The 21,266-nt window shown below is 62.7% G+C and overlaps 1 protein-coding gene and 1 long non-coding RNA gene across 13 annotated transcripts in view; one reads left to right on the top strand and one right to left on the bottom strand.

The window, feature by feature from the left end:
• Window positions 1-599: 599 nt before the first annotated feature.
• Window positions 600-4,676, bottom strand: LOC144377409 (uncharacterized). Of its 2 annotated transcripts, none has more exons than XR_013438382.1 (2): window positions 3,470-4,676; window positions 600-3,347 (listed from the first exon to the last, which is right to left on the bottom strand). It is a non-coding gene; the product is annotated as an uncharacterized LOC144377409 (long non-coding RNA). The 2 variants fall into 2 exon arrangements; XR_013438383.1 differs by having other exon boundaries at window positions 4,345-4,676.
• Window positions 4,196-21,266, top strand: part of Sardh (sarcosine dehydrogenase) — a 55,765-nt gene continuing 38,694 nt past the window's right edge. For 2 of the 11 annotated variants that reach the window (XM_078048607.1, XM_078048597.1), the window contains exons 1-12: window positions 4,753-4,815; window positions 5,272-5,431; window positions 6,920-7,299; window positions 8,387-8,565; window positions 9,332-9,511; window positions 10,132-10,255; window positions 10,451-10,551; window positions 15,008-15,112; window positions 16,038-16,167; window positions 18,334-18,450; window positions 19,105-19,191; window positions 19,349-19,439. In XM_078048607.1, the coding sequence (XP_077904733.1) occupies window positions 6,966-7,299; window positions 8,387-8,565; window positions 9,332-9,511; window positions 10,132-10,255; window positions 10,451-10,551; window positions 15,008-15,112; window positions 16,038-16,167; window positions 18,334-18,450; window positions 19,105-19,191; window positions 19,349-19,439 (1,448 nt within the window). In that variant the 5' untranslated portion in view covers window positions 4,753-4,815; window positions 5,272-5,431; window positions 6,920-6,965. Of the gene's footprint in view, window positions 4,350-4,735; window positions 4,816-4,899; window positions 5,432-6,919; window positions 7,300-8,386; window positions 8,566-9,331; window positions 9,512-10,131; window positions 10,256-10,450; window positions 10,552-15,007; window positions 15,113-16,037; window positions 16,168-18,333; window positions 18,451-19,104; window positions 19,192-19,348; window positions 19,440-21,266 lie in introns of those variants that run through there. The other 9 variants (XM_078048604.1, XM_078048601.1, XM_078048598.1 and 6 more) reach the window with 9 other exon arrangements.

Genomic DNA, 21,266 nt, shown 5'->3' with positions numbered 1-21,266 from the left:
CGGTAGATGAGAAGATGTACCACTCCTGAACAGAAGGAAAGCCTGTCATTTGTACAACGTGGATGAACCTGGAGACACATCAAGTGAAATAAGACAAATGCTGCATGGTCTCACTTTTGGTGGATCTAGAACAACTCAGACAAGCAGAAAGTGGATGAGTGGTGGCTGGTGGGGCAGTACTCTTACATGTCCTCACCCCAAGGGAAAACAGCTACGGTTAGGTGAGGGGTGTGTGAGGGGCCCTGCTGGGCTGATGGTCTCACCACGCCTTTCTTGTACCAAGACGTCAGGTCGCACGCTGTAAGCACACTGTGCCATCGTCGATTACGCCCCAACGAAATGGCAAAGTAGTCAGGGAGGATGAGAGAACTAGTGAAGACTGTCTAGGAGGACCCTGCCCTCTGTAGGCACCCAGCAACTTCTGCTGCGCCGTAAGGCAGGTGTCAGTGAATTCCCCAGTCACTCAAGTTCTATCAACTGGCTTTTCTCACCACTCCTAAGTCAGGAACCCATAGCAAAAATCACACAAGAAATCTCTGCCTGTTTGCAAATGAAAAAACACACTTCCAAATCACGAATAATCCAAAAAGAAGTTATAATGTAATTGTAAATTTTCAAATTTATTTCTAAATTTTAAATGTGTTGAAATGATAGAAAAGCTTCACATTGAGACGTGGAGTCCTGCTGGGCCCACTGGGCAGGCCCTGGGCGGCCTTGCGGCTGGAGCTGCCTAGGAGAGGCATGGGGGGTGTGCTTCCCTTGTGGGCCTGGTCATCCCTCCAGGTTGGGACAATGCCCGAAACACCAGGGTGCATCTCCCCTGAGCATTTACAGACCAGCCATTTACAATGTAATTTTTCCAATTAGAAAGTTTACAGATGTATTAAATGTGCACAAATTACGGGGCTTTGAAATGATGCTCTTCCTGGTGGCTCTGTCCCATGGCGACTGGTTCTGCCGGGAACATTGGTGGTCAGGCAGCTAACAAGTCTGGTATCCCTCTCGTGACAAGATTTTACAGCATCCCTGTCAAACCCAGACCCCTCTCCTTCAGTCTCAACTTGGAACATTCATTTTCCTTAATGATTTTACTGCTTCTGGAAGAACCAAACTCTCTCGTGCACCCAGGAGCTGCGGAGGCTCTTTGTTCCCCTGGGTCCCCTCTGGATAATTACCCCCCACCTGCATCCAAGCCCTTGGGCCCGAGGCAGGTGGATGTGATGAGAGACCCCCAGCCTCAATTCTCTGCAGGTCCATATGAAGGCAAGGCCGGTGGGTTGGGGTGACCATTGGCCAGCTGGAGGGGGATGGACAGCCCATCAGATAAGACAGTTGCTTCTCACTCCCCAAATGCTCTAGTGACCCAGGCATAGAGTTGTACAGGTGTCCTGTACAACCTCCTCGGTGCATGTTATGGTCTGAGATGGGGCTTCCGCTGCAGGCCCTGACGTCACCTTCCAGCCAGCAGAAAGGAGAAGGGGCGGGAAGAGGGACGCTCCGGCTCCTGGACACCTCTGGAGGTTCTCTCAGACATCCCACCCACGACAGCTTGGTCATGTGGCCATGCTGGCTGCAGGGGAGGCTGGGGCGTGGGGGCTGGTTCTGGGTCTTGGTACCACAGAAGGAAGCCTGGCTGGGGAGGGTGGTGAGCAGCAGCCCTGGCCAAGACCACTGGCCTCGGGGGCTGCCTGGCCAAGAGAGGGTTCGTCCTCCTCCTGGTGCGTCTTGGGATTGACAGCCTCAGTTCCCATGAGGAAGGCATGGAACAGTGCCCTAAAACTTCAGGGTCCGGCGGCCTTTAGTGCAAAACCTACCCTGGAGGGACACCCTCCTGGTCCACACAGGCAGCTGCACCTTACTCTGCTAGACTTCAACGACACGGGGAGAAGGCCACTCAGAGAGGACTGCTGCTGCTTCACCTCACACGGTGGCTCTTGGGCCGACACTTCTTGGCCAAGGAAAGCTCATGGCCTTCCTCCTAAGTCTGGGTTCCTACCTGCACTCCTGCACGCCCACACGCGCGTGTCCGCACACGCACCTCCGCACACCAGCACACCCACACACGGGCACGCCCACACATGCACCTCTGCTCACCAGCCACCTGCACGCCCTCACACCCTCACACTCACGTCCACGCCCCAGCCGCCCGCTCACCGGCACGCTGGCGATCCTTTTTCTGTGCCTCTTTGACAAGCTTACTGTGTTCCTTGAGGCTGTGACCGCCCTGGAGTGTGGTCTGGGAACGGGTCTGAGAGCCCGGACTGTCAGTTCAGTGGGAGGTCTGGCCTGTGTGTCCCTGGGTCCCCTCCTGGTCCAGGGTCCTGCAAGGAAGTAGTACCCACACATGGCCAATGGACAGTGTCTCTTGCCATGGCTCAGCCTCCTCAGGCCCCCACCCAGCCTGGGTGCTACTGTTCTCACCCTGGCCCCCCAGGAGGCCATTCCAGCTCTGGGACCTCCACACACTGCGATCCTCCCACCCTCTGTTCCTCCCGAGACCCCCCCTTCCCCGCTGACTCGCCACCATAGGGTGTCCTTTGGAGGTTGGCAGTGGCCCGGGGGTGGGATTGGCAGGGCAGCGTCAGGAATTCCCAGACCCTGGCTGGAATGGCTAAGCACCCAGAGGCCAGTGGACAAACAGACGTGTGGGACCATGGCCAAAGGGACCAGGTGTCCCAGAGCGATCCCTATGTCCTCTTTCAATAGAGCTTGGGAGTCTGGGTGCTCAGGGGAGGTCTCCAGGGCAACAGGTGGGAGGATACCAAGGGCAGCTTGGGACCCTCCTTGGGCATCTCCCCTGGGCGGCTGGCATGGGAGCTCCAGAGGGGCTGGGTGTGCTCATGGGTCCTAGAACAGGGCTGAGCCAGGGTCTGCCTGGGCCACTGCTCGTCCTCCCTTCCCTCCAAACACCGTACAGGAAGAGGACCTGCCCCCGGGCCTGGGCACAGCCCTGAGCTGCCCACCATGCGCAGGAAGTCCCCCAGGGCCTCGTGCTCTGTCCTCCTGTGGGGCAGCGTCAGTGTCCATGGCTGCAGACACAAGGCCCAGAAGGTGCCCAAGGCAAGCGGGGTACCTGCCCGTCAGGGCCAGCGTGGGGGCGGCCATCCACCTGCCACGTTTGCCCGCTCACAGATCACCTTGGAAACAAGTTGTGGCGAGGTGTGGCCGCTCCAGGAGATGAGCCCCTGCATCTGCGGCTTGGGGCCTGGCCGGTCACACCCGCCCTGGGGTCACAGGTGGGGGGCCTCTTTGCTCTGGAAGGTCCTGGACTCCCCTGGGACGCCTCCTCTCTGTCAGGGATGTCAACATTCCGTCTTCGTGACTCACAGGGACATCTGGTGGGAGGTCTTTTTAAAAAGTTAAAGGTCCTTCATAGGAAATTAAAATCTCGATGGGATAAACTCAGCCCTCAAAAACTGTCTGGAGATGTCTGGTGGGTGAGTGGGGGCCCGAGCCCGGGGCTGTTCACCTCAGTCTGCTCATCTCCACAGGGGAAGCGGTCATTCCTATCCATCAGCGAGGACATATACACCGTGTCGGGACAGTGGTCAGCACACTGCCCACTCAGTCAGCCGCCATGCCAACACAGCGTGGAGGTGACGGGGCCAGGCTCCCAGGCTGGGCAGGGCACTCTGTCCTCTCGGTGGGTCAGAGGTGGTGTGGGCATGGCCCTCCTGTTGTTAGGTCCCCACGCAGAGCCTCTCCCATCCCTCCTCAGAGGGCAGCTGGTGGACACCCCCAACATGCTGGCAGGTGGGGAGGGCTGTGGAGAAGGCCAGGTGGGCCAGGAGGACAGAGGAGCAAGTCCCCACTGTTCTCATTGGGATTGGTGGGTCGGGCAGCCCTGGCCCCAGAGCAGTGTCCACCAGGATTCCCAGCCCCACCGTGGCTCTGTTCCTGGTGCTCTGACGGAGACTGGGAACTCACACCAGCCCTGAACAGACCTAGCCGGGTCCAGTCCAGCGTCTCAGTGGGGAAACGGAGTCTTCGAAGGTCATGAGAACAAGCCAAGGCCATTCAGGTTGGCAACAGGGCCCTGTCCTGGTCCCTGGACAGAGCCTGACCACCTCCTGAGCTGTGCTCCGGCACCCAGGAAGGGTGTCCCTTCCCCTCTCTCTGACGAGAACAAAGTGCTAACTGGCTTGGGTCGATGAAAGTCCTACAAGGCTGACCCTCAGCCAGGCCACCCCCAGCCACCACCCCTCGTCCAAGGTCCAGGTTGCAACCATCACCCCTGCTGGTCTTAGAGTGCAGGACCAGGAGAGTCTCCGCTCAGCACTGCCCTGGGGCTGCACCTGTGGAAGCACCCACACCCCCCACACAGGGGACCCTCAGGGGACCCACCTTGGGTGAGCAAGCCGAGGCTGGAACACAGGCCCCTCCAGGGAGCCCCTGCTGGAGGGCCTGGACAGCTGCCCAGCACTTCCTGCCCACTGGCCTGCGCAGGGTTCCTTCGGGGGCAGGGGCGGGGGCCAGGGCAGGCCGGGGCAGGCCGGAGGAGGCAGGGGTGCCTGGGATCACCACAGTAGCTGGGCCCCTGTGTTGGAGATTGAGTGTTGAGGTCACCTGGCAGGCCACCCACTGTGGTGGCTGGGGGTTCACAGCCTGCTCTGCCACAGGCCAGCAGATCTGCCCCTCAGCGGCCATCGGGCTGGGCTCGCTGGGGACTGGGGAGCCTTGTGGGCGGTGCGTCTTAGCTGATGGTGGGCGGGACACTGGGCGGGCAAGGGGGAGTGGGGGTGGCCAGTTCCGCCAGACTGCTGCTTGGAGAGGAAGGAGGTGCTGGCTCCGCCACTGGTCAGGGAGGCAGCAGAGGTATTGTCAGGGAGGGGCTGGCCGTCCCTCTGCCTCCCGCTGTGGGGACCAAGGGGTGGGTGGGCAGGACCCGGTCACTGTGTGGGCAGCTTTTCTGGCAATACACCATCATCCTCCTGCTGCCTGCGGGGACGCACCTCTGGGCTCCTGCTTACAGTGAGGCTGGATTGCGGGCCAAGGCCTCGGTCCTGTAGCTAAGCCTACACCCGCACCCTGACCCCCAGCCAGGGCCGTCCCGAGCTCCCTCCCCCGAGGGGGCAGGACAGCGAGTTACTGTTGAGGCAGCTGCTTGCAGGGGGCAGGCAGGGGGCAAACAGCTGCCCTAGTCCCCAGTCCTGCCTGGGGACAGCCGGGACTGGCTGGGCAGGAGGTGGAGCGGCACGTGGCAGCTTCCCGGCCAGGGCCAGCAGCTTTGGCACTGGGCAGCGTGAGGGAGAACAGAGGCTCCTCCTCCAGGTGTGCTGGACTTGGGCTGCTGGGGACAGTGCCACCTGGGAACAGTGCTGCCTGGGGACAGTGCTTCCTGGGGAGCCCTCCTGGGCCACATTGCGTCCACTTCCCCCCCAGGCACTACTCCTGAGGTTTCCGGAAGACCAGGGATCTTCAAGGACTGAAGGTGTGTACACACAGGGATGTGCCTGCAGGGGCTGTCACACCACGGGGTGGGGGGCAGTGAGTGCAGGGTCGGCCCATGCTGGCCGGCCTGTGCCCCAGCACAGCTGCGAGGCCCTGGGAGTTCTCAGGGAGCCCTCTGGTCTCAGCCTTCTCCCCTGTGAGGTGGAGCTACGTCCTCCGGGCCTCAGAACATTCTGGAGTGTTCAGCGAGGGCAGAGGAGCGTGCCCAGTGCAGGCCCTGACCCTGAGCCAGCTGATGGACTGAGTCATGGAGATAACCTGGGTGGCCCCGATCCCCTCAGCACCTCAGTCACAGCCCAAAGCCCTGACCCCAGGAGAGGGCACCAGAAGCCCTGTGAGGTGTCCCCCGCCCTGTGTTGGGCAGGACCCACCCCAGGGAGAGACCCCTGGGCACCCTCTCACCTTAGAAGGGGCTCCCTGTGACCTGGCTGGTTCCCCTGGCTGGCGAGGTCTGGGGGCTTCCTGAGGAGGGGCGATTCAGGATGAGCGCTGAAGGTCCACTGGGGGACACGAGGGCGGGAGCCTCCTGCCCAGGAATCCCAGATGGCAGAGGGAGGGGGCAGAGGAGGAATAACTGTCTGGGGCTGAGCCGGATGGCCCTGGGGGCTTGTGGGTGACCCCCAGGGGGCATGGCGGGTGTCCCCACAGGGGCATGGTGGGTGTCCCCCCAGGGGACATGATGGGTGTCCCTCAAGGGGACATGGCAGGTGTCCCTCCAGGGGATGTGGCGGGGATGTCCCTCAAGGGGTCAAATGGGTGTTCCCTTAGGGAGCTTGGTGAGTGTCCCATCAAAGGGCACGGTAGGTGTTCCCCCAGGGGCATGTTGGGTGTCCCCACGGGGGCTTGGAGGGTGTTCCCCCAGAGATCATGGTGGGTGTCCCCTCAAGGGCATGATGAGTGTTCCCCCAGGGGTCTTGGTGGGTGTCCCCTGGGGGCATGGCAGTGTCCCATCTCAGGGTGCCACCAATACCTGCTGCCCATGGTCTATGTGGCTTCCCCCATGACGCCACCTCCCTTGCTGGCTTTCACTGGGTGTAGGTGACACATCCCTCCCACAGGCCCGGCCATTTGGGGCCTCCTCACAGGTCCTCTGGGGACAGGCCCTGCCCAGCCTACTGTCATGCTCTCTGGGTCCCCATGAGACCAGGGCCCCTTCTTGTTTCCAGCTCTTCGTTCTCTGTCCTCAGGTCCCTTCCCTGTCCTCCCTCTAAGGAAGCCCCACTTCCCAGGTCCTCTGTGGACACCTGTTTCTCGGCCTCCCTGTGTCCCTACAGCCCTCCCCACCAGAGCTGCCTCCCCGGGCCCAGCCCGAGCCTGCTGCCCATCAGGCTCTGTGACGTGCTGGATGAATGAGCCGTGACATGGGAAGCAGCAGGAGGAAGGTCCTGGGAAATAATGGCCTGGGGCCACCAGGGACCTGGGCACACACTTGGCACAGTCCCCACTCTGGACTCTCTGCACCCCACAGCCTGACTCTGTCCCCAGCTCCTGAGGTGTTGACGCTTGGAGTCCCCATGGCCTCACTGAGCCGAGCCCTGCGTGTGGCCACCACCTGCCCTCGAAAGAGACCTGCCCAGGGCCTGCAGCTGCAGCCCCTAGCCAGCGTGGCTGGTCCCACAACTGAGAAGAATGTGCCGTATCAGCGGACCCTGAAGGAGGAGGCACAGGGCCCCTCGACAGCAGCCCGAGGACCAAGCCAGCCCCTGCCCAGCACAGCTGATGTGGTGGTCATTGGTGGGGGCAGCTTAGGCTGCCAGACCCTGTATCACCTGGCCAAGCTGGGCGTGAGTGGGGCTGTGCTGCTGGAACGGGAGCGGCTGACATCTGGGACCACCTGGCACACAGCAGGTAGGAGCCGGGGTTCGGGTGGGGGCAGGGGGCACTGGACACAGCAAGGCCAGTCTGGGTTGACAACCACAAGCCTGTCAGGGGCAGCTGAGCTGGAGGGAGAGACTAAGAAAAGACGTGTGGTCAGTCTGAAGGTGTGCAGATGTGGGGACGTTGCTCTGAAGAGCGGGGTGGGGAGGAGGGGTAGATGCCAGCTCTGCAGCCCCAGATGAAGCACAGTCCCCATTCAGCCCCAGATGACCAGGTAGGAAGCCCCAGGCAGCTGTCCCTGTCCCTGGATAGCCACCAGGGTTGAGTGGTGTTTGCTGGGGGTGAGCAGAGCTGTGTCCTCCATGAGCACTGTCCTAACTAACCAGTGGAAACATATATTGAGCACCTGCAGTGTGCACGTACTCAGGACAGCCAACCTTCTGCCTCAGCCTCTTTAACCAGTGGTGTGCTGGTGACCTGGTCCCCTGACAGGCAGCATTGCCACTCCTACCTTGGCCAATATCAGGCTGCCAGTGTGAACTTGGCCAGTGAACTTGGAGCTGGGAAGAGACAGCCTGGTCCTTTAGAGCTGATATGAGCCTGCAGCCCTGGAGAGCACGGCCCCCAGCCCCCACCTTGCCTTCCTGTCCTAGCTGGGTCACTGTGGCTCCTCTGCCTGCTCAGCACCCAGCCTCCCTGGCCTCCCATCTCCCAGGCTCTTCTGCTGAAGAGTGCAGCTTCCTTGGGGAGGCCATGGCGGGGTTGGTGGGCCCTAGCCAGTGTCCTGGTCCCATCATTCATGTGCTTGGGACCTTGAGCTCATACCTGTTTGGTGCCACCTTTTCCATCTGTAGAGTGATTGTGCCCTCGTTAGAGGGCTGCTCTGAGGGTCTGTGGGATCATTCTGTAACCTGTTCAGCACCAGACTTGGTGCACAGTAGTTGCTGGACAAATGAGAGCCCTTAGTACTGTCACTCTGAGCTGCGCCAGGGCCAATGGCCTAACTTCCCACTGTGACTAGGTCAGTCCTGCCAGCCTCTCTGGGCTCCGGGGTTTGCACCTCTCCCTGCCTGGGTAAAGGGGTGCAGAGTCACTGCTGACTAGTCCCGCCTGCCAGGCCTGCTGTGGCAGCTGCGGCCCAGCGACGTGGAGGTGGAGCTTCTGGCCCACACGAGGCGTGTGGTCAGCCGGGAGCTGGAGGAGGAGACCGGGCTGCACACGGGCTGGATCCAGAACGGGGGCCTCTTTATCGCCTCCAACCGGCAGCGCTTGGACGAGTACAAGAGGCTCATGTCGGTGGGTGTGCCCTGGTGGGGTCAGGGAGAGGGTTCTCATGGGTGGAACGTGTTCTCTGCAGGAGACCAGGTGGGTGGGCACCTCCTCTGAGGGGCACAGAGGCGGTGGGCTCCCTGAAGTGGTGGGGAGGGCATCATGGAGCAGGAAGGAACCCCAACAGATTGGGTTGGCAGACTGGCGCTGCCCCCTGCTGGCTGGGCCACCCGCACTCTTCCTCATAATTCCCTATAGGAGGATCTGATTGGCTCAGTTCATCCCTAGTTGGGCGGAGCCTGTTCACATTAGCCACACCCAAGGGCACTTGATTGGCTGCCCTTGAATCAATCAAATGTGGTGGGGGCGTGGCCTGACAATTCCCAGTCCTCAGCCAAGGAACACAATGGTCTCTCCCGGAGTGGTTGGTCTTTCTTGGACCATCTGACCTGGGAAACCCAATCCACAGGCCCAACTTATGAGGCCGTGGAGGTAATTTTAATTTATTTTGTACCAGCTATTGGCCCAAGTGCCTCTCCACTGCTAGCTGCCATCCCTGCACTCCTCAGGGCACCGGAGGAGCCTGCCCTGTGACCAGGGTCTGAGTGGAGGGAAGGGGCTGGGCCCTGAGCCTGCCTCTGCAGCCACGCCCTGCTCCCTCACCCTGTGCCCAGTGGATCCAAGGGACAGCCCCTAGGGGTGGAGATTGCTGTGGCTTCTGGAGGCCCAGCTAGGGGTGTGAGAGGACCCAGGACTGCTCCACACAGCCTCCCTCTCCTCTGTGTCTCCCCAGCTGGGCAAGGCTTATGGAGTGGAATCCCATGTGCTGAGCCCGGCAGAGACCAAGGCTCTGTACCCACTGATGAATGTGGATGACCTTTATGGGACACTGTACGTGCCACAGGATGGGACCATGGACCCCGCTGGCACCTGTACCACCCTTGTCAGGGCGGCTGCTGCCCGAGGAGCACAGGTATTGACAGCTGCGGGCTCTGAGCCCACCCCTCCTGCCTGAGAACCCCAGGCTCCCCCTCTGCCTGCTGTGCCACCCCTCGGAGCCTTCAGACCCTGCCCGCTCAGGGAGGGCTGTGCCCGGAGTGCTCGCCCCCTACCCAGCATCCTGCCCTGCAGCTCAAGTAAATCTGTCCAACGTTCCTTCTTATGATTTTTATCTTCATTTATCCTAACCCCACACATAAATGTAGAAAGATTCAAAAAGGCAGGTAAGAAAAAGGAAGAAATGAAGTCACCCAGTGGTGCCCAATATTTCTTCTGTGGGGACACCATGTCCCACCCGGAAGCAAGGGGCGCAGCGCTGACCTTTTCTTAACCAGGCAGTAGCCCACCTGCCTCTCCGGGGGCAGCTCTTTCTTCAGGGTGGTCCCTCCACCTCCCTGTCTGCCGCAGGTTCTCCAGTCAGGGGTGGGCGGGCTCGGTTTCCTGGCCTGTGGATTCCATTTCCCTGACCACATGAGGCCTGCCACTAGCAGAAGCAGTGTCCCCAGGTCCCATCCAAAAGGCGGCTGGTCAGGGCGGGGGTCAGCACCTCAGGTTTCCCCGCGTGGTTTCATAAGCAGTTCCTCTCAATCCCAGGTCATTGAGAACTGTCCAGTGACTGGCATCCATGTGCGGACGGATGACTTTGGGGTACGGCGGGTCGCGGCTGTGGAGACCCAGCACGGCTCCATCCAGACGCCCTGTGTGGTCAACTGTGCAGGTGGGAATCATGTTTCTGCTGACCCCTGAGTGGCAGTGCTGGCTGTGCCCTGGCCAGGCCCCGCCTCTGCCCGGCCTCTGTCTGGGTGGGGGAGGCCTGGCCAGGGCAGACAGTCTGCAGAGTCTTGTTGCATCTTCTCGGGGGGCACCCCCTCTGGGTGCCAGCAGAGCTGAGGGGCATGTGCTCTGCCCACAGGAGTGTGGGCAAGCGCCGTGGGCAGGATGGCTGGAGTCAAGGTCCCACTGGTGGCCATGCACCATGCCTATGTTGTCACCGAGCGCATCGAAGGGATCCAGGTAGGTGGGTTGCCCCTGGCTCTGCATCAGACAGGGGTGGACAGGTGGGCAGGTGGGCAGGTGTGGGACTTAGCTCCGAAGCCCAGTGGGGCTCCCTCTGCCCTGAGCCTCGGTGGCCTGGTCTGTGAAATGGGGATGGCGGCACTGGGTGGCACTGGATGGTGTCAGAGCTAAATGAAGCAGAGCAGGTGTGACCCTGATGGTGCTGATCCCCTCGGCCTTCAGGGCCTGCTTCCTCCTTGATGCCTGACCCAGTCCAGCCTGTCCTGGGAGGTGCCACCAGGCTAGCTTTGCCGTGTTCTTTGCCCACGAGCTCCCAATATGCCTGGGTGCCATCTCAGAGTCTTGGGCTCAACCTCTCCGAGAGCCCTCTGCAGAGGGAGGCCAGGGCCCAGGTGCACCTGCCTGCTCTCTGCTCCTGTCCCTCCCCACCCTCTCCCCCATGGTGGTGGCTGGCTCTTCCTGCTACCTGGCCACTGAGCACCCTCTTGTCCTCCACAGTTCACCCGAGCATCCGTCCCCCCCATCCCCTGCTGCCCATTCCCTCCACTTCTCACCCTTTGGCCTCGGCCTTCTCCCTCCCTTCATCTGTCCAGTCCCTTCTGTCTGTCCTCCCTGCTGTCCTCCCACCCAGTTACTCTTCCCTGATGCCTCCCTCCTCCAATGGCCCATGCAGTCATCTGCTGTCCTCACATTCGTCTGCCTACCCTTGGTCCTTAGGCCCTTCCATCCACCTCTCCACCCTCCCCCTCCCTCCCTCTGCCCTCCACATCCCCCTTCGCCCTCTCCTCCACCGTCCATCCATTCATTAACTCACCTGTCAGTCCATCTCTCTCCCTCCCTCCATATGCAGGGCCTGGGGAGCTCCTTGCCCTGGGCCCTACTCCAGGAACCAGGGTTCTCTTGGAGAAAGGCCTTACCTGGGGCGGGGGTCTGCGGGGAGCTCACAGACAGTGCACAGGCAGCTCCACCACAGGCTGAGGAGGGCTCTGCTGGGTGGGCTCAGGACCCCAGCCCTGGCGCAAGGCGGAGCCTGTCCCAGTGGGCCATGCCCAAGGACACTTGATTGACTGCTCTTGGGCCAATCAAGTGAGGCAGAGGCGTGGTCTGCCTGACAGCCCCTAGTCAACCCTGGTGGTCTTTTTGGGGCTCCTAAAGGAGGTCATGTCTTTGCCAGGACCTGAGGTTGGTGGAGCAGGGCCATGCGCAGAGCCTGGTGGGAAGTTCACAGAGCCCAGGCACAGGCTGTGGGCTGGGGAGTGTGTGCGAGAGGCCAGGCTGTTCTGTGTAGGCCGGGTCCCAGCAGGGAGGGTCCTGGCATCTAACCCCCTGCTGAGAGGCTGGTCCCTGGGGGCTGCCCCCACCCTGCGGGAGCCTGGCTTCCCTGTGATGGCTGGGGAGAGCCAAGCCTGGCCGTCATGTGGGCTGTCGTGGAAAGGGTGGGAGGTGCCACAGAACCTGGGTGCAGTGGCTCCTTCCCGGGCCCTGGGCAAGCCCCTCCCCAGACACACAGTGTCCATTCACAGAATGCAACTGAAGCCCCACAAGAACTTGCTGAGGGCAGCTGGGGCCACATGCTGGGTGACGGGTGAGGGACAGAGTCAGCTGAGGGCTCCATGGCCCACCTGTCCTTCCAGGTGGCCCCCAGCGTTGTTGTCAGGCTGCTGTGGGCTCCAGGAGGGCCAGGCTGAGGCTAGGAGGATGGGGAGGGGGGCCGAGGCCGTGTCCTGTGGATGGGGCTGCAGGGAGGGTGTTCACCAAGTGTCCCCCTAGCCCAGGACTGGGCACTAGCCATCTGTCCCTAATTCCTAATTCTTGCAAACGCCTGAGTCCCTCTTCCTGGGAGGCGGCAGGGCAGAGTTGGCTGCCCCCCTCCAAATGAATTCCAAGGTCAGAGTCAAGCTGGGGTGTTACTTACAAAACCATCAGGCCCCCCTGTGCCTCTGGGTGCCAGGGCATAAGGACAGGGCCACAAGCCCCAGCGGCTTGCCACTCTGTAGGAGACAGAGGGTTGGGGTGGTGGGCAGTGACCCCCACACCCCTCTTGGTCCACTGGAGGGCTCTGGGAGGCTGGCCCTCTGGAGGCTACAGGTGGGGGTGGTTGAATCTGGGAAAGGGCCGGGCGTCAGCCCTGGTCTTCCCACTGCTGGGTCTGACTCCTGAAGCTGGGGTGTGCTGCCTGCCTCTCCACCCACGCTGCTCGGCCAGGCAGCCTGGTGTGCAGGTCACTATTCCCCGACCCCACAGCCTGAGGGCCTGGGGGCTTCGGGCTGGGAGGGGAGCCCCTGCAGCTCAGGTGGGTGCCATCTTCCTGAGGGCTGAGGCTATGCTGTTTGGGGCTCCCGGGGTCTGAGGAGTCCCAGTCCCGGGCCCTCGGCAGCTCTGCCCACCTCCCTGTATGGCCACAGCCCCGTCTCTTTCCTCTTGGTCTCACATTCCCAGGGTCCTCCTGCCTGCTTCTGCAGACAAGAGCAGCTGTCCCCAACTTTACCTGCCCCATGGGAGCAAAGGCCCAGAGCTGAGCAAGGTGCCTGGCCTCTGCAGGTGCTCGTGGGGTAGCTATGGGGACAGTGACCAGGGGCCTGGAGCCGTCCAGCCCGCTGTGCTCCGGGGATCCCAGGCGAGGTTGGGGAAATCAGGCCTGCTTTCCAGGGGAAGACCCCCAGAGTTTGAAGCAGATGGAGGGTAGCAGCTGAGGTCAGGAGGCATCAGTGGGACCAGGGCCATACCGGGACAGTCAGGGCAGGGTGGCTCCAGCGTGGAGAGATGGTGAAGGCGCAGGACACATGGTGCTCAGAGCCGCAGGAGACACAAAGGGCAGGAAAACCCAACACCAACCTTGCTGGAGCAGAGGTCGCGCTTCCCTGGCCACTAGGTGTCCCCACTGTCCTGCTCTATGGAGCGCCTGAGCCCGGGTGTTTCTGGGGTAGGTTACTGCTAACCGAGCTCAGTCACCTGTCCACTCAGTGCAGATGCCACTGTTCCCATCGTGCATGGCAGGTCCCGGGAGCCAGTGGGAGGCAGGGATTCCGCCAGGTGGTCCCTTTGGTGCCTGCATGTCCTCCTTCCTGCTCCCACGTCCCAGGTGTCTTCTCCAGTGAGGAGGTGAGAGGCGCAGGGAAGCCGCTCCTGGGTGGGGAGCCCTGGGCAGCGCCTCTTCTGCGCCTGCTGGTCTTCTGAGGTCTGGTTTCGCTTTGTTTGTTGGGTGGTTAAGCCGTAGGCAGGGTTTGCCGCGCGGCTGGGTAAATATTAACTCCCGAGCAGACACACGCCCACTTTTTTTCTGTTTCTGGAGTTATTAATAGTTTCCCACTGGTTCAGTTTTCTGTGTAGCTGTGTCTCTCTCACACACATACACACGCATGTGCACAGATGCACACAGGTTCCCCCCATCCATCCTGGTATCAGTTGTCCCACTTCCCACCCCTCCCCGGCCCTGGCCAGCACCAGTCAGCTTTCTGCCTCTGTGAGTCTCCCTAGTGTGGACACTTGGTGTGGGTGGGATCTGCAGTCTGCACCTTTGTGCCTGGCTCCTTGCACCCCACCTGCCCTCCTGCTGCACCAGGACGTCACACCCCACCACCCCACATCATCCATCCACCTACTGACGGACAGTTGAGTCTTGTGGGTGCCATGGGCAGAGCTGCTGGGAGCATCCACGCACAGTTCTGTCTTCACCTCCCTGGGGTGTGCCTGGAGGGGTGGAACTGCCGAGTCCGTGGCCAACCCCGGTGACTCTCCAAGGAACTCGGCGCTTGGCTGTGTGCAGAGCTCAGTTTCCCCAGTCCCTCTCCCTCGTGGGCCCGGCCTGTATGACTACAGCCACCCGAGGTTGGGAAGCCATCTTAGGGGGGACTGAGGGGCGTTTTCCTGATGGCCAGCGTTCTGACCATATGTCACACTTCTTTGGAGAAACTTCTCAGATCCCTGCCTGTTGTTAGAGGTTGCTTGCGGTTTTGGCGAGTCGTGAGAGTCCTTCCTGTGACCTGGGCCTGCGGACTTTCACGTGGGATTGGGAAGCCTTCCCTCTGGCCATGGGTTCTGTCGGGGCGTGCTATCTGCATGCAGGGATGCATTCACTCCTGTTTGCTCCGGTGCCTTTCCTGACACGACTGTCACCCGCTGCCCAGGTGGAAGCCCTGCACAGCTGCCCCTGAAGTGGCGCTCGTGGCGGGGTTGAGACCCGCCCCTGCCCTGACCTTCCTGCCTGTGCCCTCTCCTCTCCGCCCCTCTTCTCTACCTTGTTGGTCTTCATGGGGTTGGGAAAGGGGGCACTCAGGAGTCCTCCTGTGTAACTCAGACCCCCGCAGAGGGAGACATGCACCATCAGGAAATGCAAGCCAGATATGGGGTCCCGGGACAAGGAGGAGGTGCCATGGTCCACCTTGTGCAGGACACAGGAACTGGGCCAGCCCAGCCCTGCCCGGCACCCAGGCCTCTGTGCTCTGCCTTCCAGAACATGCCCAACGTCCGGGACCACGATGCGTCTGTCTACCTCCGCCTTCAGGGGGACGCCCTGTCCGTGGGCGGCTATGAGAACAACCCGGTCTTCTGGGAGGAGGTGAGCTGCCAGGGCCTGGATGGAGCCTGGAAAGTCTTGCTCTGACCCCGAAGAGCCTGGCACTCAGACACGTGCAGAACCAGGGCAGGCAGGGCCTTGCAGCCGACGGCTGTGTGGAGGGCAGTGGGGACCCCAGAGGGGCCCAGGTCCACTCAGCCCTGATCCGTCTGCGACAACGCTGGCCCTCCCTGCCCCGCAGCTGCAGCACTGTCTCCCCAGCCTGGCTACTCCCCTGCAGACCTCCTGTGTTCACAAACTGAGCAATTGCTGGCCACTCGGGCCCCTGCTGCTTTGCTCTCTGGAGGCAGGAGACAGGGGAAGCCCCCGCCTGGGGGCCTGTGGTTTGCAATCAAACAGATAAGACACCTGCTTCTGGGTGCTCACCCTGGATCCTCCAGAGGGACTGAGGAGAAAGGATGTCCTGCAGACGGGTGGTCAGGGCAGGGGCCCCAGGGAGCACCAAGGAGAGTGCACCAAGAATGGTGCCCACTGGCAGCTGCTCACTGGGCAGGGAGCTGTCTGTGAGGAGGCCCAGGGTGGCTCAGGCCTGCCCTTCTGAGGGCTGAAGCAGGTCAGAGGACACGGTCATGGGGGGAATGGGCAGGGATGGCTCCTGGTTAGTCACAGGCAGCCAGGTGCAGGGAGGGCATGCTGAGCTTTAGAACAGAGGACGGGGAGGCAGGTGACCACTGGAGGTTGCGCGATACCTCGAGGGCAGCCAGGTGGGGGCCGGGCCCAGGCAGGAGGGGACCCAACCTGAGGGCTCCCCGGGGCAGCCCTGCCGGGGCCCTCAGATTGACCTGACTCAGTGGAGGCTGGCTGGGTACCTGTCTGGCCAGGGGTCTGGGCAGCTGTCACAGGCAGGTTTGGCAGGAGGTGTGTGTCCTTCTCAGGGCCAAAACAGACACCCCGTCCCCCTCTGCAGGTGTCGGACAAGTTTGCCTTTGGCCTCTTCGACTTGGACTGGGACGTGTTCTCCCAGCACATCGAAGGCGCCATCAACCGCGTCCCTGTGCTGGAGCGGACAGGGATCAAGTCCACTGTCTGTGGCCCAGGTGAGGGCCCTGAGCCCAGGGTGGGCAGTCTTAGGTCCCTGGGTGATGGCTGCTACAGGGGACACCCTTGCTGAGGGTGACCTGGGCTGGACCCGGGGCCAGCCTGGCACATGCCTCACCTGCTCCTGGGCCTTGCTGGGTGATGCTCTCTTCCCCTCTGCGGGCCTAGGAGGGCAGTCATTGCCCCGGGCTCATGGCCAGGGCTCCCCCGGGCAGGTGTGAGTCCCGTAGGACTGCGTCTGTGGACTTGGTTTTCATCTGTGAGTGGGAACGGGGTTGGGTCCAGCACCCCGAGAGGCTGGGCAAGGCCTGGAAGGACCAGGCCTGTCCTGATGTGATGCTCGCGTGTCCCCTCCCCATTCTGCACCCAGCTTCATGCCCCCTCCTCTGGTCTCAGCGGCCAGCACCCAGCAGGGCCAGAGACCAGTGGGGGAAGGAGAGGCTCTTGGCCAGGGCTCCCAGCCACAGGACCTACTCGTTGGCCTCGGGAGGCTGGAGCAGAGAGTGGGCTCTGCTCCCGAGGCTGCGGTGGTCCTGGGAGGGGCAGCCCAGGGGGCCAGTGCTCACGGGGCCTCCCGGGCTCTGTCTCGGGCAGGTGTAGGTCCTGGCAGAGAGGCAGTGTTTGGGAGGAAGGAGCCTCATGCTGACCTTGGCCGCCGATTCCAACAGCAGGACTCTCGGCTGCGGGCTTCTGAGCCGAGTGTGTGCGGCCCTGAGGCCTCAGCCAGCCAGGGTGCCGCCTTCACTCATGGGACAATCAGTTGTTCCCAATAGCTCCAGACAGTCCCCAGCCAGCAGGGGAGGCCCAGGGCAGCAGCAGGCAGCAGGCCAGGCTGCCTAGGAGCGAGGGAGCCAGCCCTGGGCTGTAGGATGGGGTGCTAGGCAGGGCGGGTGGCAGACGTGTCCCACTTGGTGGGTCCTGCAGAATCTCAGGGACATGCCTCCTCCCTCCAGGGGTGTTAGCCCTGCCCCCACTTCAGGGCTGGGAGAGGAAAGTTCAGAAAGACACAGCGTTCCCCTAAAGGAGAGTTGGTGGTCCCGAGCCCTGACATGCCCAGCGGTGGTGGTCAGCCCTTCGGCACCTCAAGGGTGCTGTGTGGTGGAACACCTGCTGGACAGGGCCGGCCGGGCCGTGAGGGGCCACAGGTACAGTGCAGGCCTGGCCCCAAGTGCAAGTGGAGGCAGGGCTTAGGAGGTCAAGGGTCGTGGGCCAGCAGGGGAGGGGAGTCCTGATGCAGAGGGGCTGCAGGAGTCCGGCCTCCTGTCCAGAGGTGCTTGGCGTCTGCACGGCTGAGGCACACTGCTCCCGCTCTTGGCTCCTGAGGCAGGCTGTGGTGTGTGTGCGGCCCCCAGGGAGCAGCAGATGGGGCTTGGGCAGCCGGCGGTGTGCAGGTGGGCGCGGCGTGGCCGTGACTCACCATCTCCCGCAGCGCCCTCGACTGCGTGGGACTGAGGCGAGAAGCGCAGGAAGACTCCCCGGGGGCACGCAGAGTCCCAGTGGCTCTGCGCTCCAATTAGACTGGGGACTCGTCACTCCCCCACAAGCCCTATTTTGGGGGAGGTGAGCATGCGGGACGTTCTGCGTCTGTCTCTGCTGCAGTGGGTGGTTTTGTCAGGAGACCAGCGTGTCTCCTCCCAGACACAGCCCACGGCCTGGCCCCCAGGGAAGAGCAAGGGCCTCCTGGGCCTGGGGAAGCCTGGGGGTGGACCTTGCTGCCCACTAGGGCTGGGAGATCAGAGTGGAAGTGGTCATCCACTGCCTGGGGTCCCTGCGTCCTCGTGTCGCCCATCCTGCCTGAGCCCTTTCACATCCGGCCCCTGGCACCTGCCTCCTGAGCTCTGCCCGGCTCCCCGCAGGGCTGTTACATGCTGCCCTGCCTGCCTGGGACAGTCCCAGCGGCCCAGCACGCGGTGGTCACAAGCCAACCCCACCCGCACCAGGCTGGCCCCTCCTCCCCTGCATCACCTTCTCCACAGCCCTCTTCTCGCCCAAATGACCGCTCCAGCTCTTGTACCCACCACCAGCCTTGCATAGGACCCCCAGAAGGTCCCCAGCACCTCATCACAGACACCCCTGCCCTGGGACCCTCTAGGAGGAGTGGACCCCGGCCCTGGCCTCAGGGCAGCCTCCGTGGGTCAGAGCCTTCCCTCTCTCCCCCTCTCCAGCTTCTCCCTGTCTCCACCAGCTGAGAGTAACTGCAGCCACCCAGCCGCCTCCAGGTCCCCCTGGTGATGTGCCATCTAAGCAGCCAGGGCTGCTGGACCAACCAAGGCCGGCCCCAGGTGCTTTCCCTTCCTCCATGTGGCCCAGAGCCGCCTGGGGCAGCAGCTTTATGATCAGGGCCCTGAGTCCCTCTCCCTCCATGTTCTGGGCTCTGAGGCACATGGGCAGGGGCAGAGTGGGAAGCTTAGTCCCCTCTCTCAAAGAACTTATGGTCACTTATTCATTCAACAAACATTTATCAAGCACCTCTGCTGGGCTCTGTGCTGTCTTTGGGACACAGCGGTGAGCAAAACCATCCCTTTCCCTGCATGGTCAGTGGACAAGGGGGTCAGGAAAGGCCCTGTGTTGGCAGAATAATGATAGCTTGAGACAGAGCTGAGCCCCACAGGTGGAGCTGGGCAGGCCGTGCCTGGGTGGCTCTGGCAGCAAATGCCCAGGTGCTCAGGGGAATGGGACAGGGCAGTCAGGGAGGCTCCCCGAAAGGGCATCGCTTGAGGCCAGGAGGCTCTGAATGCAGCAGGCACCGGCGGGGCAGGGTGCCCCTGTGCAGGGTGGCCTTGGCTTAGGAGGGCTGAGCTGGGGAGGAAGGCGGCCAGGAGTCCCCTGGGCTGTCCCTGTGCTCCGTGGCCTGGCTGCCCTCACTGCTGTCTCTGGAGACCCCACCCCAGGCGGCCGAGGGCTGGAGGGGGCTGCAGGTCTCCCTTCTCTTTCAGAGTCCTTCACGCCTGACCACAAGCCCCTGATGGGGGAGGCGCCTGAGCTGCGGGGGTTTTTCCTGGGCTGTGGCTTCAACAGTGCAGGTGAGCCCGGGCCATGGCGAGGTCCTCGGGTTCTCAGACTCTGGGTGGGCAGGGGAGGCCCGTGAGAGTGGGCTTGGGGTGTGCTGCCCGCGGAGAGGGGAGCTTGGACTGGACGTGGGCCTGGGGACCGCTGCAGCCCTGTCTCCACCCCTGCCAGGAATGATGCTGGGCGGCGGCTGCGGGCAGGAGCTGGCCCACTGGATCATCCATGGGCGCCCAGAGAAGGACATGTATGGCTACGACATCAGGTGGGTGCTGCCACCCGGACCCCAGGCCGGGCCAGCAGTGCCAGGATGGGGAGGGGAGAAGGTGGGGACTCTTCAGGAAGCCAGGAGCCTTCCTGGAGGAGGCAGCAGGGGGGAGGAAGGGGAGGAGGCTGCCGGCAGCAGCAGCAGAGTCCAGGGGTCCCTGGCTTTGGCAGATCCACGGCCCTCACGGTTCCCGGGTCTCCTGTCCCGGCCCCTGCCTGACCCTCTGTCCCCAGCAGCAGGACCTGATGGCTACTTTGCACATGGGAAGACTGAGGCCTGTGGAGCTGGGGGGCAGGGCTGAGCTGGGACAGTGACTGCCTGTGCGTGTGCCGTCACCAGGGCAGGAGCTCGGCCCACGGCCTGTGTCCTCGTTCCCTGGCAGGGCCCACCTGGGCTGTGGGCAGGAAGGTGGTGCCAGGCAGGCCTGGGCGCAGGGAGGGGCTTGGCTTTGGGTGGGGCTGGGGCAGGGGCTTGGATGCTGGTGGCAGGAGCCAGGAGGGTCCCAGCGGCCTCGTGGCCTTCTGCAGTCAGGGCCATCTCTTGGAGTCCAGGACAGTGCCCAGGTGCTCCCAGGCAAGGAGGGTGGCTCCCCAGTCTCTCCTGACCCAGGCCCAAAGCTCATGCCCACGACAGTGTCCTGAGCTCACAGCTGGCCCTGGCTGGGCACCCTGGGCTCTGCGGGACACCACCGGGTGGAGCATCTTGGCGGGAGGCTGCTTGGCCCCTGCTCGTTCCACACCTCCATGTGCTCCTGTCAGGCAGACCTCTGGGGACCCGGCTGCCCAAGTGCCCAAGATGGGGACAGTGTGGGGCGGAGGGGTGTGTCCAGCTGGGAGAGCCCTTCGCTCCCGCTGGCTCATTCCCTCCTGGCCTGGGGAGGACATGACCCGCGGTGGGAGGTGATGTCTGGCTCTCGCGGACAGACGTCTGGGGCTGAGATCCCCACGCCACGCCCTGCACCGCCCTGGTCAGTGAGGTCTGCACTGGGCCCCTGGAGCTGCTCCAGGGCTGCACCTGGGCATGCTCCCCAGGGAGGAATGTTCTAGAAATGATACAGTTGCAGGATGCCTGGAGGAAGGGCGGGTCCCGGCTCCTCCTGCAGACAGCAGTGCAGGACCCTGTGGGGGTCACCCAGCAGTGCAGCTGGGGCTGTCCTCAGCGCTGGCCGTCCCTAGGGGCACCAGACCTGCTGGTCCACAGCCCTCTGTGCTGTGTGGCTTCCATACCCAGCGCGGCAGCAGAGTGGGCGCCTGCCACCACCAGGGCTGCTGTGGACCTGGAGCCGTCCACTCTCACCAGAGCTTCCGCCACCCGGCCTGAGCCAGGGGCAGAGCAAGACACAGGCCCTGCAGGAGAGAGTGAGGCTTCAAGGAGGGCAGCAGAGAGCTGTCCAGAGAAGCCGGCTTCAGAGGAAGGGCCCGCTCCAAACGTAGGGCTCCTGTGCCCGCCTGTGACCTCAGGAGGTCAGGCAGAGTGCACCACAGTCACCCCTTGTCCTACACATGGGGGCAAGCTCAGAGCGGGAGGGCCCTGGACGGGGCAGTGGGTGCCAGTGCTGGGTCCTGGGCGTGTCTGGCTCATGGGCCGCTGCCCCCGGGTGGCAGGGTGGTGGAGCGAGTTGAGCCAGGTAGGTCTCAGTCGCCAGCCCACACGATCCACCGTTGGCCCTGGTCTGCTGGCTCCTCTTCTCCGAGCCTCAGTTTCTGCTTCTGTGAACTGGGCACAGTGACCTACCTCCCAGAGTGCGTCTGAGGCTCACGAGTGGACGCTGTGCCCAGTACCTGACATGGGCAGGGCCAGAGCAGGTCCATCTTATCAGGAAGG

The sequence above is a fragment of the Ictidomys tridecemlineatus genome, chromosome 4, assembly GCF_052094955.1.
Source record: "Ictidomys tridecemlineatus isolate mIctTri1 chromosome 4, mIctTri1.hap1, whole genome shotgun sequence".
Taxonomy (NCBI): domain Eukaryota; kingdom Metazoa; phylum Chordata; class Mammalia; order Rodentia; family Sciuridae; genus Ictidomys; species Ictidomys tridecemlineatus.
This window is presented reverse-complemented; position numbering and strand designations above follow the sequence as displayed.